General features: G+C 51.8%; 6 protein-coding genes and 1 non-coding gene across 7 annotated transcripts; 4 read left to right on the top strand and 3 right to left on the bottom strand.

Annotated features, from left to right (window-relative positions):
- Positions 1–453: 453 nt before the first annotated feature.
- Positions 454–2,016, bottom strand: BP01DRAFT_411222 (SNG1 family protein; the record flags this gene model as incomplete). Its single annotated transcript, XM_025578915.1, has 2 exons — positions 454–540; positions 619–2,016. The coding sequence occupies 2 exons, from the start codon at positions 2,014–2,016 to the stop codon at positions 454–456; spliced, it is 1,485 nt and encodes a 494-aa protein (XP_025433146.1).
- Positions 2,017–2,371: 355 nt separating this feature from the next.
- Positions 2,372–2,719, bottom strand: BP01DRAFT_381006 (uncharacterized protein; the record flags this gene model as incomplete). The annotated part of the gene is made up of 1 exon (XM_025577275.1): positions 2,372–2,719. The coding sequence occupies one exon, from the start codon at positions 2,717–2,719 to the stop codon at positions 2,372–2,374; it is 348 nt and encodes a 115-aa protein (XP_025433147.1).
- A 2,773-nt stretch (positions 2,720–5,492) lies between these two features.
- BP01DRAFT_261331 (Zn(II)2Cys6 transcription factor) lies at positions 5,493–6,866 on the top strand (the record flags this gene model as incomplete). The annotated part of the gene is made up of 1 exon (XM_025571300.1): positions 5,493–6,866. A coding segment is annotated over one exon (1,374 nt), but the record flags the coding sequence as incomplete, so codon positions are not given.
- Positions 6,867–8,732: 1,866 nt separating this feature from the next.
- Positions 8,733–10,203, top strand: BP01DRAFT_422013 (uncharacterized protein; the record flags this gene model as incomplete). The annotated part of the gene is made up of 6 exons (XM_025579544.1): positions 8,733–8,944; positions 9,028–9,064; positions 9,137–9,207; positions 9,282–9,661; positions 9,729–9,790; positions 9,854–10,203. Exons 1-6 carry the CDS (start codon positions 8,750–8,752, stop codon positions 10,201–10,203), a joined length of 1,095 nt encoding a protein of 364 aa, XP_025433149.1. The 5' UTR covers positions 8,733–8,749.
- A 3,039-nt stretch (positions 10,204–13,242) lies between these two features.
- On the top strand, positions 13,243–13,910 carry BP01DRAFT_381009 (uncharacterized protein; the record flags this gene model as incomplete). Its single annotated transcript, XM_025577276.1, has 2 exons — positions 13,243–13,501; positions 13,699–13,910. The coding sequence occupies 2 exons, from the start codon at positions 13,243–13,245 to the stop codon at positions 13,908–13,910; spliced, it is 471 nt and encodes a 156-aa protein (XP_025433150.1).
- Positions 13,911–14,776: 866 nt separating this feature from the next.
- Positions 14,777–14,849, bottom strand: BP01DRAFT_t88. The gene has a single exon. It is a non-coding gene; the product is annotated as a tRNA-Lys (tRNA).
- Positions 14,850–16,388: 1,539 nt separating this feature from the next.
- Positions 16,389–17,836, top strand: BP01DRAFT_315254 (uncharacterized protein; the record flags this gene model as incomplete). Its single annotated transcript, XM_025572556.1, has 2 exons — positions 16,389–16,619; positions 16,679–17,836. Exons 1-2 carry the CDS (start codon positions 16,419–16,421, stop codon positions 17,834–17,836), a joined length of 1,359 nt encoding a protein of 452 aa, XP_025433151.1. The 5' UTR covers positions 16,389–16,418.
- Positions 17,837–17,960: the final 124 nt, after the last annotated feature.

Here is a 17,960-nt window from a genome sequence, read left to right on the forward strand (position 1 = left end):
AAAAAAAAAAAAAAAAAAGAGAGAAAAAGAAAAAGAAGGCCACAAGTCACCAACTAAGCCAGCATGGCCAGTGCAGTGGCACTGAACACTCACTGATGAATTTGTGCGCTGGGCCTACCTTGTACGATATCGCTCTGCAAGAAATCTCGTCAGACACAATACCAAATACCACATCAGAGACGGGTTGAGCTACCTCCAACCGGCTTGTCTCTTCTCGCCCATTGTACGACGCTAGGATCTTCTTGCTGCCCTGGTAACTTCCGACTAGTATTTGGATCGTGAACAGGTGAAGATGAGCCTGTCTAGAAGGCAGTGCCAAACAAAAGTTGCTATCCAGAAGCTCTTTTTCTTTGCCCGCTGCATAATGGAATGAGGATAGATTGCACAATCACATACCTCCTTCCTGGGCACGCGCAGCAAGGGTCTGAGCAGCCACTGATTTACCTTGAGGGCTCATTCAGTAAACGGCAGATCAAAGCACGGCCCCGGATTCTGCTTCCGGGTTGTCGACCTCTCCACCTGGGATAATTCCCGGGCGAGCTGGCCCAGCCGCTCTGCTTTTTCATCCTGTTGCCTAGAGATTGACGCCGCCACAGTCTCGTCTGGTCCCACATCAACGTTCTCCCCGTGAGCTATCGTGGACCCCGTCGCTGGACCCCCTGATACTGCTACCGGTGATGGCTGTCCATTGTCCGACATTGAGCCCTTGTCTTCCCCTTGCGTCGCTGCCATGACCGCAGCAGCCAGCTTTTCCTGCCACCCCCTCTCTTCAGCCTCCTTCGTAAGTATTGCATAATGCGCCCGTCGATACACTCCAACCGTGCTCAACGCCAACCCCACGATCTCAAACGCAAACAGCACGGGCAACGCATATCCAAGCTGGGGGTTGCATCCACGCGACCAGATATCTATCAGCACCTGAAAGACCGCGTGCGTAGGAAGAGCATACCCCCAGCGATAGAATGCGGGGACCAGCTCGAACGGCAGCAAGATCGACGTCACATTCAGCACGATCCAGGAGATGAGCGCCATAGGCACGAACGGCAGCGGAATCCAGATGGTAAAGACGTCCAGCACCAGGAAGTTGAGGTGCGCAAACAGCCACAGCACCAGCCAGGTGAGGACGAATTGTCCCCCAGACACGTGCCAACCAAACCGGAAGGCCCAGATGGCGCCGGCTGTGGAGAGGGAGCCCAGCAGGGTGTATGTGCCTGCCAGCAATTGGCGAATGATGGCGATGCGGTGGGGAGCCACGGTTGTGTAGAGACGGAAATGTTGGTAGACGCTGTTGATGTACCCCAAGTAGAAAAATTCTTGAATCATGATCAGGATGACCACAAGGGTGTTGTAGACGAGGCGCGAGCCTTGGGTAGTTGGCTGAAGATTCGTGGAGGCGAGCGTCCAGGGTGAGGCGAGGATGCCGAGTGTTGAGGTGATGTTGGTAGTGAGACCTGGGAGCATCTGGGTGGCGTTGAGTGTGTAGGCGAGGCGGGCAGTCTCGGAGAGGGATTGCATGCTGCCAGCGACAGCTGAGTCGACGATGGTGGAGTAGCGCGCTTCGTTCCAGACCAAGCCAAGCAAGTCATCGGGGTTGTAGTCCGCCCCGCTCGTTAATGCGGCGGCCAGCTGGTTTGAGGCATTGGGGGTAATGTAAAGGCCTCCCCAGTATTGAATGTGGCAGACAGTGGAGGTGATGGCCCTGAGATCGGGGTACTGCCGCGCTGAATGCTCGGTTAGGGTTGGGAATCCCGGCGTTCGAAGCTGCTGGTATGCAGCACGAATGGCCTCTCCAATCGCGCCTCCGTCGTAGTCCACGAAGACCACATTTAGATTATGCACATGAGTGGTCTCTTGAAAAAGAGAACCAAAGAGATAGCAGAAGAGACCGAGGAACAGCAGCTGCAGCACCAGGAGGTTGATTCCGGCCGCCCTCAATACCGCCAAGCGCAGCGGCCGCACCGTCGGGTCATGGATGCTCAGGTGCTTCTGCCTTCGGGCTCGTGCGTAAAAGGTCATGAGGTCAATCGCAACTTCAAATTCTATCCACAGCGATCGGAGTTTTGTTGAAAGGTTCGGTCTGGGCGGTCTAACAGTTCCTAATAACTGTGCAAGTGAAAAGGGTGGGGCGGAAGTCGTGCTCGTAACTGTTCTCTGAACGAGATGCTTCGATGAATACGAGCCAGTCACCAACCAGCGTCCGGGCCAGGGATGCGGTGATATAATCCCGGCAGCGGTTGATGAACCAACCAGTCTGATCTGCACACTGCACCCATTAGTACCTTGCATTTGCTCCAGCTCGCTGGCAGCTCCTCAAACCAATTGCCCCTTTGGATGAGATAACTACCGTCACGTGCGAGCAGTCACCTGGATTCTACGCTATTGCCAATCTGGCAGATTCATCTACTCCCTGGATGTACACGACTTGTCCCCATGTTGAGTCATTCTGATCCACCCCCAGGCCGGACCCATGCTTTACCGGGGCACACGTAGTAACTCGCCGATACTTGATTCGGTTTTGTGGGGGTGCGTTGATGCCAAAGTCCTCAAGGGTATCAAGGAGTTCCGTGTCCATCTGCATAGCGGAGTGGCCGTTGTACGCGCATAGGTCGGTAGAGTATGGACAGGATGCATTGGCATTTATAGTAAAACGGTATATTTGGGCGGACGTAGGTGCTGCAGTCCAACTCGCTTGCATTTTCGTGGTAGCACCGGCGGACATATGTGGCAGCATCATAGGTGTCCTGCAGACTCTTGGTATTACTTATACTCAGATCGGTGGCGTTGAACCAATAACCTCCACAGCCGGGCCTATGATGAGGGTGGACTGGCCAGCTGTCTTGGTGATGTAATGTGTGAAAAGACCAGACACACCAAATAGAATGAGAACCAGAATTGGTAGCACTGCCAGTAGCAGAGATCGTCCAACAGCCCTGAGCTTTGACGCAATTCGGCCGGACTCGAATGGTAGCGAGAGCAAAACCCAAGCTGCCGCGCTGCGCCTTTTGTTGCGCAAGATGACCTGACGTTGGTGGGAAAGAGCATCACTCTGCTGATCTGGAGCTGTGGTCCCAGCCTGATGAAGAGCGAAGCTAAGTGTACTCCAAAACAGGCTGCCGGCTAGAGAGACGAGTATAGCCAGGAATGCGCTCAGAATTCCGGATTTCGTCTGTGAGAGGGTCAAGGTGGAACCCCTAACTGTGCCCTCGGATCAGTTGATCCAGATTCCAGTGTAAGTGTGGAGTGTGGCAGACATGACACCAGATCTTCGCGACCCGCTTACGTATAATTCAGAAAGCAAGAGGGGTACCAAGCAGCACCGCCGCGGTTCTGAAGTCAAGCGCAAGGACTTTGCATTGTATGTGTCAAGCTGCCGGAGAGGGGGTGGCAGTGAGGTTCGGGCTTCCCTCGAGAGCTTCCTCCATGTTTCGATGACATCAGGCAGCGGCCCAAGACCATTGAATTCTTTGCGAGTTGCATGGCCTGGCACAGGAGACTTCAACAGGTGCCTACTTTGACCAGTATGGTGACCTGTATGTTCAATCGGTTGCAAATGCAAACTTCTGCTTGAGAGTTGACTTGAGAGACCCATTTACATTTTAGCGCGTGCAGATGCCTAATGCCACCAAATTATAATTGCCGATCTGTGTGATGCAATTCTGGCGGTAATTGGTCACGGCGGGGCTGCAGGGTCTTTCTCCGTGTTGGTGCATGATACAAGGCTGACGTTCTTTTCTATAATTCTCTGGGCGTGCACAGTCTTCCGCGCGATGTCCTGGACCCGCCCAGGGGTAAAGCGCTCTGATAATGACACGAGAAACGGACCTTGAAAACTTGGGTGCTGTCGGTCGTGCCTGTCAGATTGTGGGTAGATTTGTAGAGAAGAGAAAACCGCAGTACAGAGTCACTGTCCGAGAGATCTACGGAGTCAAGATACATAACTTACCACAAATATTACGGGGCCCAATACTCACAGCGCCTCGTGGCTGCTTCTCCGCACCTGAAAATGGACCTACAGTAAACAAACCCGAGATCTGGACCCAGAGCCTTATCGTGAGTTGTGTTCCGATGACCCGCTCCCCCACACCGAATGCCAGGGCTCTGGAGACATGGATGCTTCCATGCTTAGAGGACGCGCTCTCAGCCGTGCGGCTGGATCCACGACGCATCCCGCGACTGCGGTGTTGCGTGATAGTACGTTTATCCTAGGTGTTGTTTTTGACCAATCAAGTGATTTGGGGCTCGTTGATTACTCTCAAGGTACCAAATACGAGATATGGCGTGGCAGACCAACGAAAGCAGGAATAATCCCTCGGACCTAAGATTGTACGCGGTACAATCATTGATGATTTGCGGATAGTGTCTTCGGGTGATACTTGGTGCATATGACAACTCTGACCTTGAATCACCTTTGCAAGTGGTTCATAGTCACAACTGGATGCGGATCGTGCCATACTTTTGTCCTCCGATGACTGCTTCGACTGACAATTTTGTGAGTGTCAGACTCGTAAGGCTGAAACAAGGGTATGATCGCATGCATGAACCGTATTGTTTCCAAAAGGGGCGGGTATCCTCGGAGAGACAGGCACGTAGTTAGCGCAGCCAGCTAGAAACTTTCATGCATGGAGTAGGATCGGAAACGGCCGATTTGCGCATTTGGCGCACAGACCAAAGAGCATTCTTCGCTGTTGAGGTTGATACATGAAGTTGAGAGAGGGATATCGGGCTAGAATGGAAAATGCCCGTCTGTGCAATGAATGGATGATGATGGATTGTTGAAAGTCCAAGCAGAGGAGTTGGGTAAGATCTTGGACGACAAGGGAAACTCCCACCGTTAAATTTGTTGCCTGAGGCCAGAGTAAAAATAATAGGCGGTCAATCTACCGCCGCGTCCGCCTTTCATAGTACCATAGAGTGTCAGGAATTCAATGTCTCTCACCCGCAGCACTTTTGAGGCACTTCATAATGCTTTTCAACTAGCCTCTTGGATAAGGCTCGCTTCATCTTGATGAACTCGACCTAGTTTCGATAAAAAAGGCTTAAAATTCCCGGTAGGCGTCATAATCGCGAAGGGAGAAATGCCCCCCGCCCTCAACCATTATTGAAGAAGTCAGGACGACATCTTCGAAAACAAGAGGCTTCTATCTTCATGAAACGCTATTCATACCTTTGCAACCACTCGATCTGCGGATATGAGCTTGTCCATGAACAGACCTGCTGCGTCACAGCCCATTCTAGTGTCTAGCATACCTGGCATCGGAAAGCTCTTGGCAGTGTACCCCCAACTTCGAATGCGTGCTAATCTACTCCGCACCCGTACTGTATTAGCCTGACGCTAATGGCTGCACATTTACGCGAAGTCTTAAAGGTGCCTACTTCTTCCTAGTCAGATGACGTGGGAATTCTCCTTCTCCTCATCAAACGCTGAGACCCGTTCAGATCGATTCCCTGCCACATAATCCTACCTCCCCTAACAACAAAGCATGTCCGCACCGCCTGCAAGAAAACGCCATGCCAGGGGCATCCGATCAAGAACTGGGTGTCGTACATGCAGAATTCGACGGATCAAATGCGATGAGTCGCCCGAGAAGTGTCGCAACTGTACATCCACCGGGAGACTTTGCGATGGTTATGAATTGTACCGCCTGCCCATGTCAGCCAGGCCCAAGAAGAACCGCTTTCTCTTGACTTCTCCGCCTGTCAGCGCCCATATTCGCTGGGCCGCCACTTCAGATGAGCGTCGCTGTTTGTCGTTTTTCTGCAATCGCACGATTCCAGATGCTACGGGCTACTATGACACCCATCTATGGGAGCAGTTCGTCTTTCAGATGGCGAATCTGGAGCCTGCAGTCTGCCACGCGGTAATCGCCCTTGGGGCCGCTCATCAGGACGTTGTTTTCCAAGGAATAAATCTTGCACCTACCGGAGCAAGGCAAAGGGGCGTTTGGTATTTCTATGCGCTAGAAGAATCCGCCCGCGCCTTCGAACTGCTCCGTCGCCGCAACACTCAGGATCCGCAGATGCGGCAAGTGATGCTTCTCTGCTGTCTCCTCTTCGTCTATCTGAATCTGGTTCAACGGGACTATGAAACTGCATTCCAACATCTTCATGCTGGCTTGCGAGTTTTCAGCGAGCTGGAAATTAGCGGTTGCCGTTCCCTCCCGTGCACCTCTCCCGGCCGTGCTGCAATCGATCCACACCTCATCACAGCTTTCGCGCAGCTTGAAACTCAGACCACGCATCTCAGTGCTCATAACCGCCCACAGCTTTGGGCCAACCACCCAGGACCGGGGCATCTCAGCCGCCGTGATCACAGCAACTTGCCCAGCGAAAGTGTCGACGACCGACGCTTGGCCCTGCAGCCCCTCGAGAATGCCATCTATCGGTTCTTCAAGCGGTGTTGGAATGCGTCGGCGGATGAGGTTTTCGCTCATTATCAGGTCCTGCATGCCACAAAGACTCATCTGCTATCCGAAGTTCAACACGCCAAGCAATCCTTCTCTGACTTCTGCGACCTGAGATATGCAGCCCTCTCTCCGAAAGAACAACGCGGCACTGACCTGATTCGACTGCATCTGATGGCCTTTTCCGTTGGTCTTCGAACCTCGCTGATCCTACACCAGCCAGATCAGATCACAGCGTTCACAGCCGAATATGCAGCCATGCTGTCGCTGGCCCGAAAGATTATTGCGCAGTTTCCCGACAAGCCCACGGTGATGGTTGACTCCGGTGTGATCTTGCCGCTATACATCATCGCTGACTGCTGTCAAGACCTGAGCCTGCGCTGGCAAGCTATACAGGAACTCCGGGCCTGGCCGCACTATGAAGGCCCCTACGACTCGATGGTCACGAGCACCCTTCTTACCGAGCGCTGCCGGCTTGAAATGCGCACGCGAATCCGCGCAGAAATGCGCGACTCGTTCCTGTCTGCTGGAAGGGTGGTGGACAAGGGACTGTTCGAATTGATGGTCGATGATGAGCTACGTGAGCGGATGAAGATACTCACTGGTGAACAAGTGGATGATGAAAGCTTTCGCCAGGCGAGCGGTCAAGCGGAAGCCGATATTTCGCAGGTCATGGCATTGGTGTCTTTGAGAGACTGGACATGTCTTCGTAGATTGGAGCGATTGAAAGGACAAGTATCGCTAGCTATGAGATCAGAAGAAAACTTCATTGGCTAGAGCAGAATGTCTCGTGGCGATGTCGAGGTAGCCCAGTCAAGCAAATTGCTAGTGCAGTCACCGCGGATTACCTAGTAGTCCATGGTTCCCATACCCGCTCCACACTGCTTCCAACAATACCAAGCAGGTTCTGGAAGACCATTTTGGAATTTCGTCCCTTCATTCTGTAGCCCACGTATACACTAGAAGTTCGAATACTTAGGCTTAAGCCACGTCCAATAGCTTATCTGTTGCTGTTGGATCCCTTCCGCCAGAGAGGAACCGGCAGCTGCAACGAAGCAGGCCTAACCGGCGTAACCGATATATGAACTGTAGAAAGCATTGTTCCTTTCTCTTCACTCAATGGAAGTCTAGGTGGCGACATGCGAGTGAGTATAGGTAAGTTTCTCGAAATAAGCATGCTTGAGTTCAGCAATCTCTACCTTGATCAAGTTCCACCGCACCAGACTCTCAGTCTTGGCGCTCGGCATTTGTGCCCCCCAATTTGCGGCAGAGGAGACAGATGTCTCTGTCCATGACTAGCAGGGGGCGTCCTTGGTTTAGGAATATGAACACAAGGTATGTTGGCCTCGTGATGGTGAAACACATAACTGAATACGAGATGGTCGGAACCTTGCCCGAGCGGACAAACTGATAGCCATCACCTCTTGGGTAGTTAGCTGGCATGGCGGCCCTATGCTCAGCCAAGGAAGACTTTGACAAAGCTGGCAATTACCACACGTATAGAGCATTCAAGGGTTTGAAGACAGAGAGCCTGAAATTGCACAAATCGCTGGAATCAACACACTTGGCATTCACAGCAAATTAGTAAGCATGCTCCCAACCCTTCTAAGCTTCTCCTACAGGCCTCATGTCCAGATTTAGCATTTTGGATCTTCATGACGAGCTTTGGCAACAATCAATCGTAGAAATTGCCCGGGAAACTAGATCAGGCGATGCCAACCGGTTTCCCGGCCAGGTACGTAAGGTGTTTAAGTTGTGAATAATTGCTTCCACAATAAGTTAGCCTGCAAAAATCCGATTGTGGTGTGAAACGCAGTGGACCCCGGCGGTGGGGAGACGTGGGTACAAACAAAACCGTCCGTTGGAATCACGATTGGGATCTTATCCCACTTGACGAATCATGGTTCATGAGATGTACTCGAGGTAAATTAAAGTCTCTGAACATCGGTCTAAAGGGGGAGTTGAGGCAAACTGCAAAGCCTGTGCTGACACTGGCGCCCTGTGCAGATGTGACACCACAGGTGGGAGATTCCACGTGTCGATGAATGCGCCTCCCAACCCCCTGACAGGCTGAAACAGAGCCGGGGGCTCGAACTCTGCAAGTTTAGATGCCAGAGAGAGAAAGCCAGGCTCATATATACGGATTCGTCGTCTCATGATGCTGCCGTCCCCGACCCCGGCCTACCTCCCTTCCGTTCGCCTGCTGGTTCGCGCCCTCAGAATTCAATTCTTTTTCCTTTTGCAAATGTAATCCTACTTGCGTATTCCTTCGTTGGAACTTTCTTCCCTCTTCTTTGGTCTCTCTCTCTCTTTCTTTTCCAGACGGTTAGCCGGTCTTGCCGCCCCCCATGGAAGAGGCTTGGAAGAGAGACCTTTCGCCCGAGCGAATTGCCTACCTTGCGCAGTCCCGCATTCCGGGCATCATTGCGTGCAATGTAATCTTACTCGTGTTTGCAACGGCTGGACTGCTGGTGCGGTTGTTTGTTCGTCTTCGGTACCTTACGGGGATCAACTTAGATGATGTGCTGTGCATAACTAGTTGGGTATGTTGAAGACGATGGTGCGGTCGTGTTGCGCATCCAATCTCAACTCATGGCTGGAAACTGATGCGATGCCACTGATCCAGGTATTTACCTTCGCCTTATGCTTTACAACAATGTGGAGTAAGTGGCCATACGAGAAGAATTCCAATCGCGAGCGAAATTGCATCCTGACCATTCTGTGCCTTTCCACAGTGACCCGATACGGTTTCGGGAAGCACATTGGCACGGTGTCAAGCTTCAGCGACCGGGCCATGTTTTTGAAGGTATCATTTACTCAATCCCAAGGGAAAGATAATCCAACCGTCCGGCTAATTCGCGCCCGGAATGATCCAACCAGCTCGACTTCGTCACCATGCTCACCTACGTCCTCGCCCTCGGCGCCATCAAGATCTCCTTCTGTGTCCTCTATCTCCAGATTTTTCCCGGCAAGAAGTTCCGAATTGCCTGCTGGTGCCTGCTGGCGATCCTGCTTGGCGAGACCATCGCTGAGACCTTTGTCGTGATCTTTCAGTGCATCCCCGTGCACAAGGCATGGGATGCCACAGGCCTCGTTGAGGGCTGGTGTGTGGACATGACGGCGCTGTACTACTCGAATTTCGCCATCAAGCTGGCCACGGACCTGGCCATTTTCATCATGCCGATCCCCAAGTTGTGGCAATTGAAGATGACCAAGGGCAAACGCATGGGGTTGGTGGTGATGTTCAGTCTTGGTCTTTTGTACAGAACCCCCTCCGCCTCCGGTTTCACGCGAGAGGAACGTGTGACTAATGTTCGCTGTCCACAGGGTATGCGTCACGAGCATCATCCGGGTCTCCTACATGAACTCCTTTGCGGTGGATCACACCTGTATGGCTTTGATATCTTGCCTCAGATCAATCCCTATTGTGTATGCTAATGTCTGCTGCGCAGGGTCAATGGTCAACACCGAGCTTTGGTCCTGCGTCGAGGTCGCCGTCGCTATCTTCATCGCCTGCATCCCCAGCTTCAAGACCCTCATCACGCATCGGTTCCCCGTTCTGCAGCGCCTCCTCGGCCTTTCGAGCGACAGCGACTCGGCCGGTCCGTCTAAAATGTACGGTACCTCGTCGCGGCGCACCTACCACGGCCCCTCGATGAGCATCAAGCTTAACCCAGTGCACGGCCACAGCAGTAGCAGCAGCCGCGCGGACGCCGAGACCGCCAACGAGTCGCAGGAGCGCATTATGTTTCCCGAGGGAATCCACGTGGTGACAAAAGTCAGTGTCAATGAGACGGTCTGACCACAGTTTCTACCTTTACTTAGCCCCGTCAGGAAAAGTGAGCGAGGGTCGTCACACAGGTAAACTCTAATAGATAGATTATGATTATGAATTTCTTGCCTTCGCCAACAATTCACACGGGAAGACCCCTGATTCTGCAGTCGCGATCATGGTCCCGTGTCGAGGACACTAGATAGACGAACAGATAGATAATAGGGCTTCGCTGGTCGTCGGAGACTTTGGAGTGCACGGAGTGGGTGGGTCCTCGAAGTTTCCGCCTTCTTCCCCTCTCTTTCTCTCTCCCTCTCTCTCCGCGCCAAAAAGATGCTGGTGAAATTGTCAGGTCAGAAGTTCAGAACCCGTGGATCCCCGGACAAATATACTCTAATGAGTTTAAAATCCGCGCTAGCGGCTGGCAGACCCCACCTGAACTCGCCATTGGGCTTCTCGGCCGACCGGTCGATGGGTAGGTATGGGCGTCACTGATCAAGGTTCACTGCCAGTCAGTCTGTGACTGTAGGCCCTGCAATGCTTAATCGCTCCAACACGGGCCTCAAGCAGTATTACATACGCCCGTCTCATCTTGGGCTTCTTGATCCAGGTCGATGCCTGAACGATCGTCTGCTACGTTGACCCTAAACACAGCACCAGAAGACAATCTCCGGATATGCAACTTTCGTATGCGGAGCGGGCCCGCAAGTTCTAGGCCGGAGGAACAATGAGCCCTAAACGCTGGTGGGGAAAACGGTAATTTATATCAAGCACGCTAGTGCCGCACCAATGCAAAGTGTGATTGGCTTTAAACCTGTGTGGGCAGGGATCGGCGCAGTCTCGGTGGGGAGTCCTTGCCTTGGTGCCTGAATTCTTGCTTCATTGCTTGCTAGAAAAATGGCTCCCAGAGATTGACTCGTGCATCGAATCTCATCAGTGGAGGACCGCTCGGACATAGTTGGACATAGGAACAAGCTGACAGGGATTTCTCTGCCGTTGGACTGGTGATCCTATAACTAGCATGTTTTTAAGTGGTTCCAACCTGGTCATGATGTAGCATAGTTCTTGCGATTGAGGTGCACGATCCTGAAGTTATCGAGCGACTAGCCTGTAATTGGCCCTGCCAAAAGGCGTCTGAATGCAGATGATCAATGTCCAAGGCTCACCAAGGTGGGTGTCCATGCGCCCATGCGTCCACGTCGCTGACAATCATCGTTTGTGGACAAGGCTCTCGAGCGCCGCGGCAGCTTGGTTCATGAGTAAGTATAGTAGTCTATTTAGCATGGTGCCGAAAGCACTGGTAAAGCCCTGCGGTAGGCGGAGCGAGCATCCTAATTCTCATCCGGCATCAACTGTTGCGATGAGAATCGTGTCTCGGAAATGTTAGTAACCAACTTTACCCAAGCCAGCTTCGTCCACTGGTGCAGCAGGTGAATTTTCGCGCAGTGGATGTACTAAGATCGTTACAAGTGCCGATCAATGTCCTGAATAGAACTCGATGTCAGTCACGGTCGTATACGGAGTAGCACGGAACCGGCAGAGTCCAGGTTGATCGAATATGCAAATGCCATAAGTTAGTAATGTGATGCGCAAACATTCTTAGCAGGCGTCTTATGCTACTTCGGAAAGGGTACGTACTACTACTAGCTATCACTACTGGCACTGGCTAGCGCGCAATGTTCTCACCGCAGGGCATGGAATCAAATTAGGTAATGATAGATTTAGCTACTCTGCGTACAAGTATCATCAGTGTCATCTGTCACCTGTCACCTCTAGCGGCTGAAACAAGCATTGCTGGATAAAACTCCTGAAGGGCGCCAGTGAGGGAGCAGAGGAGAAAGACATAGGCAGTACCTGAACTTTTCCCCTTGCCACTTTGTGTACACCTTTAGAACTTCAGGCTATAAGATTTCAAATCTAGTCTTAAAAGCCAGGATTGGTCCACGTATAACATGCGTTTCTGTCGCCATTATGCTAATATCAGGGCCTTTTAACCAGAAAGAAAAATAAAACTTGTGAATCATGATACCAATCAGATCATTGCCACTCATGAGCTAGACACCCTAGCGCTTCCATCGAACGGAGAAGCAGTTTACGAGCACCGAGGGTCAGCATAGTGTTGTCCTAGAGTCTTGCGATCAAGCCGACATCAAACCACAGGAATCACAACGACAATTTGTCGAGCGCAAACACCGCAGCATATGAGCAGATGCTCCCTGTACATCCAAGTTCAAACTCACGACCCCTAGTTTGGAAGCAGCAGCAGCAGCCCATTGAGCCAGAACTGCCAGCCGAGCGAATGATAAGCTGACGCAAGGCGAGCAGTCACACATCCATAGACTTTTCAGTACAAGACGCAGTCTTAGTCTCCAGTCCGTCACAAGTCGGAGGCGTAACTTGTGATGTTGGCGGCTACGGCGTGCAAACGTCACGTCAGTGTGCGAGATTCTTGAGCAGCAGTTGCCCCGGCAAGGAAAGAAAAAAGTTGCGACGAGCAGGGAACAGGCGGCGAAAGTACTGAGAGGGTCCCTACTTTGTGATTTCCCAACCGGATATACATACTGGCCTATGCCTGCCTGACTGTCTGCGCAATTAATGGGTGACTGGTGCAGCTGCCTTATCTATGGCATGCTGTATGTGTTATTTTCCGTCTCATGTCCAGATCATGTTGACCGCAGGGGCCACAGAGCATGGTAGCAGGAGTCGACAAGCCGTTGTTCGTACGATGTCATTTTGCCGACATTGCCTACCCTCACGAAGACATCATCCGCCGGTGACAGGAACGGAACCCATGATAACGCATGAAGGTACATCACTTGCAGTACCCTCGGGTGGGTGTTAGTTACCACATCTTCATCACCGCAGACACTGACACATCAAGTTCTCTCCAACCATCGGTCTCTCTAGACTTACCCGTTCATCTTCCCCTCTCTTTGAGTCGCTGATCTCTACCTTAATCTTCTTTCTACAACTAATATCTCTAACCGTCCTCTCCCGCCACCACGACTCTAACCCTCTACAACCATCCGACCAACTTACTCTCTTCGACACATTTGTCCAAAGCCTAAGATGTGCGCCCCACTTTTCCCCATTCTGGTCGAGCACCAGGATGATCTCGACCTGGACGAAGCCATCCGCCAGGGAGGAGGACCCATTAATCGGGTGAGCCCCGCATTGCAAACGCACCGGATCGGTACAACCCTACCTGTCTTTTTCCGAACATACCAGGGAGACCGATACACTTGGACTGAAAGCGACGACGATGATGATGAGGATGACAATCACTACGACGATGAACACGACACAAACAACGATCCTGAAGCTGACAGTGATGAGAACAACTCAGAACAAGAGGGGGGTTGGGGCAGGGGCTTCCCTGTCTGTCTGGGAGCGAGACTTCATTGTCCACTTTCGACCAGCGCCTGAAGTCAGCCAGGAAGAAGAAGTAGAAGAAAAGAGCGAGGGGAAAGAGGAAGGGGGAGACCGGGAGGGAACTGAAGGGAGAGGCTAACAGGGCGACCTCAGTTACAGCCACCACCACCACCGAGATCGCGATCCCGCTGTCGACAACATCAACAGCAACAACCACTACTGCCATTGCCAAGATAGCGACTCCGACGTCGAAGATGAAAACTCTGATGGGGAATCCTTTGCGCATCGTCCGCTTGACCATTTTTGATCTTATTCTCGCTTTCTCGGCATACTGGCACTGCGCCGGCAGTCCTTCCAGAACGTAAGAGAAGCATTAAGCTCGGAGTATGTGGATCTCCGGGCTATGATTGAAGCGAGCATAGTGGGACTTGAGATTCGTGGGGGAAGCCTATCCCTGCCACATGGATTCGAAGACGCTAACAGATGGATCATGACAGGCTGTGGCGATACGTGGCTTGGCAGAGACGAAAGATGCAAGCGGAAAGACTTCCTTAATGAGTCGTGGAGGTCACTTACCAGGCCTCAGGTCAGTCTCAACTTCTATCTTCTTTTCTGGCATTCAAACACACTCCCATACACACCAGCTGAAGAGCCGACGAAATACGTCGACGACTGTTTACGGGCTATGCTTTCACGTCCAGAAATGCAAATCATTCGTCATTTTTGCCATCGGCGTGCATACCTGTAAAGTCTGAAACCATTTGTAGTTCGAGCCTCATCTCCAGGGACTCAAAAATCCGCCTCCCAGTCGTGCCTGTATGGGGCCGGGAAGCGAAGAAAATAATGTTTCGTACATCCGATACACCGCTGCAACGACAGCGAAAACGCATTGACTATCATTTGGTCTAGATTGGGTTTTCCTTCAGATCAGATCCAGGCTGGGAACCGTCATGAGTTGGGAAGGAGTTTATTTTGTCTTACTCTTTTTGGAACGCTCAAATGTACGACTTCTTGCATCATGGGGGCGTCAACTTAAAGCAGATCGCTCGCATATGTCGCTCTTTGTTTGGCAATATCACAATGGAAGCCACTTTGCTTGACCTGTCGATTAGAGATGTGATAAGATAATGATGCTACCTAATGAACTGTAGGCTGGCTAATATCAAGGTGGTCGGGCATGGTGGAACCAGGGCTCGAACCACCGACTAGAAGAACAAAAAGCGAAATGAAAAGCCCAACGCGGGGGTTGAACCCGCAACCTTGAGATTAAGAGTCTCACGCTCTGCCGATTGAGCTAGCTAGGCTGATTTGGTGATACGTACCGGTTTTATAACAACATCAAGCTGTACAAAACCTATCGCCGCCCTGCGGAAGTAAGGGCATGTGTGGAGATTTAAACGGTAGGCATCTCATCGCCCAAGATTTTCATTCACTACAGAAGCCAGTCACTGGCAATCCCTCTACCAGTCTCAGTTCAACAAAGACTGATACTATTATCATATTCCCAGCGATAAAAGCTCACACTGACCTAAGCCCCTTCATTGTCACCGCAGCCAAGCAACTCCAGAATCAAGAAGGGTGAGATCCATATCCCTTTTGATCAGAATGACGAATTGAGAACACGTGCCTCTGGACTTCTGGCTCGATCTGAGAGTTTCGAGCGCAAGCTAGTCGACTTCGATGACACAGATATGACTCGAGGAACTACCCTCGCAGCTCCGGTGCAGGGACTCAACGTGAACGCACCCACTTAGGCAAGAACATAGAGATCGTATATAGAACCTAACAAATGTTCGAGGGCCTGTCGCACCACAAGCAAGGTCCCTTGCTGCCCCTTAAGTCTCTCTGCTTGGCATCATGGAACTTTTTTACCTGAAGAAAGCCTTTCCAGCACATCCCAATAGAAGAACTTACGGTCTCAGAGATGGGTCCAAAAGTGCGAGTGCTATTTTGAAGTTTCCATGCAGTAAAAAATGGAATTACCTATTAGTACTGGCCTTGATTCGCGATGCTAGTTTGCTCACATGTATTTACGGGCGGAGTCAGATGTCTCGCTTGGAGATATCTTGTGTCACTTCATTCAATCGCATTCCGAGTAGCCTTTCCATCCCGGAATCAACCTGCGGCTTGTGAGTGAACTTAGCTTTCCCAAAGCGGTCACTAATGCCAAAAATCATCATGATCAGAAGCAAACGAACTATCACATACGACCACAGGGTGTGGAAAATAGGGCTTCCCGTCCGCTCAGCCGTACTCAAGCCACACGCCGGGAGGTTAGTAGTTGGGTGGGTGACCACCAGCGAATCCCTTCTGTTGTATGTTTTTTTTTTTTCTGTTTTCACCATTTCTCCCTCATGCACATGGAGAGATTACTAGACGAACTGCTGGAGAAAGCGAGATAAATGGAAAAGAGCCGTCAACTTTCAAAATTGAGATGGTACTATGAAATATGGAGACGTGGAAAACAAGAAGAATAGAAGAAGCCGACCGACGGGGCGAAAATTGGTTGACCAACAGCAGGCGGGCCCACCAAAAGATCTCAGCTTGAATTACGCTACCTTCGCGGAATATATTTCTTGAGTACTCCTCAGTCGGATGCGAAACCGCAAGAAAATAGTAAGATGACATAAGTGAGCAGAGTTCTGCCTTGATGCATGTCAGAGACGGAGTACTGCGTATGTGAGCGAATCAATTTGCCCGGTCGAGGAGCAAGCACATCGAAGAGTGCAGCCAACGTCATCTAGCGACATAGGCCCACATACCCGATCTAGTGCACGGCAGCGAGTCTGGGTCTATAAAACAACAGCCCTGGAAACAACCTCTTCTCATCGAACCAAAGGTCTCACTCATCTCATCCCGAGAATCAGTCAATCATGGATCTCACACCTTGCCCTGCCAGACCGCTTCCCTCGACCGATGACCTCAAACAGTTCTATGTTGGCAAGGATGTGAACGATGTGCCCAAACCGGCCGTCATTCTGGATGTGGCCATCATCAAACGACATTGCCAGGCGATGCTGAAGGCGGCCAAGGCGCTGGATGTTGGACTTCGCGCTCACGTCAAGACCCATAAAGTGAGTCACATTTTCCGGACCCCATAGTTTTTTCCAGCAGTCTAAATGAAGATCGTCAGACCCTGCAAGCCACTCGCCTACAAGTGGGGGAGGAAAGCCGAGAGGTCAACCTAGTCATTTCGACCGTCCTCGAGGGGGAAATGCTCGTGCCCCTCCTGAAAGAGTTCCAGAGTGCAGGACGTTCCGTCAATGTTCTCTATGGCATCCCCCTCGTGCCCTCACAGGTCACCCGTCTAGCCTCGGTCGCCCGCCGCCTGGGTGAGAAGAGCATCTCCGTCATGATTGACCACCCAGATCAGGTGGACCTACTGGAGGCCTTTCACCGAATTACTGGATTCGCCGCCTGTATCTTTCTCAAGGTTGATTCAGGGTACCACCGAGCCGGACTACCGCCCAACATGCTGAATAAACACGGGCTGCTTGAGAAGGTGGCCGCCGCGGAGAGGCAGGGCCACGCCTCGCTGCTGGGGCTGTATTCCCACAACAGCTTGAGCTACTCGGGAACCACACCGGAGGAGTTAATGGGCTATCTGAACCAAGAAATTTCCAGCTGCCAGGAAGCTCTGAAGCAAAATCTCCACCTGCTCCCCACCGACAGGGAGTTAGTCATTAGTGTTGGAGCGACACCGCAGGTGGTCTCCTCGCAGCACCTCCTGCAAGATTCCCTCAGCGCTGGGGCAAAAGGTCTGAAGACACTGCTCCAAGATCCGGGTCCCGATCTCGCTGCAAAGGTCAAGGTGGAGTTGCATGCGGGCGTGTACCCGTTTCTCGATATGCAGCAACTGGGAACCAACGTACACCGGACACAAGATGCTGAGAGAGAGATTGGCATTTCCGTAGTCGCCGAGGTGTGCAGTGTGTACAATGGTGGAGAGCGATCGTGTCCTGAGGCCCTGGTGGCGGCAGGGTCCTTGGCTCTGGGCAGAGAGCCGTGTGCGTCGTATTCCGGCTGGGGGGTCATTAGTGCGTGGAGAAGGGAGTCGGGCTCTTCCCGACTGATCGTGCAGCGTATTAGTCAGGAGCATGCGATAATCAGTTGGGACGACGAGAATGATAAATCAGAGCTTCCACTCAGCATTGGGCAATCCGTGAGGATCTTTCCCAACCATGCGTGCGTGACGGGTGCTTTGTATGGATGGTATCTGGTGGTGGATTCCAGCCAAGATGGCGATGGGTCGACCGTAATTGATGTCTGGCCGAGAGTGACGGGCTGGTAGAACATAGGCATGAACCTGAGAATCATCATCCATCCATCTACGAAGTACATACTACTACATACTTTTCAAAGCTTAGTCGGATCCGTCCGTATTGAACTTACCATCGCCGCGGGCTAAACCTCCA

The sequence above is a fragment of the Aspergillus saccharolyticus genome (assembly GCF_003184585.1).
Source record: "Aspergillus saccharolyticus JOP 1030-1 unplaced genomic scaffold BP01scaffold_8, whole genome shotgun sequence".
NCBI lineage: Eukaryota > Fungi > Ascomycota > Eurotiomycetes > Eurotiales > Aspergillaceae > Aspergillus > Aspergillus saccharolyticus.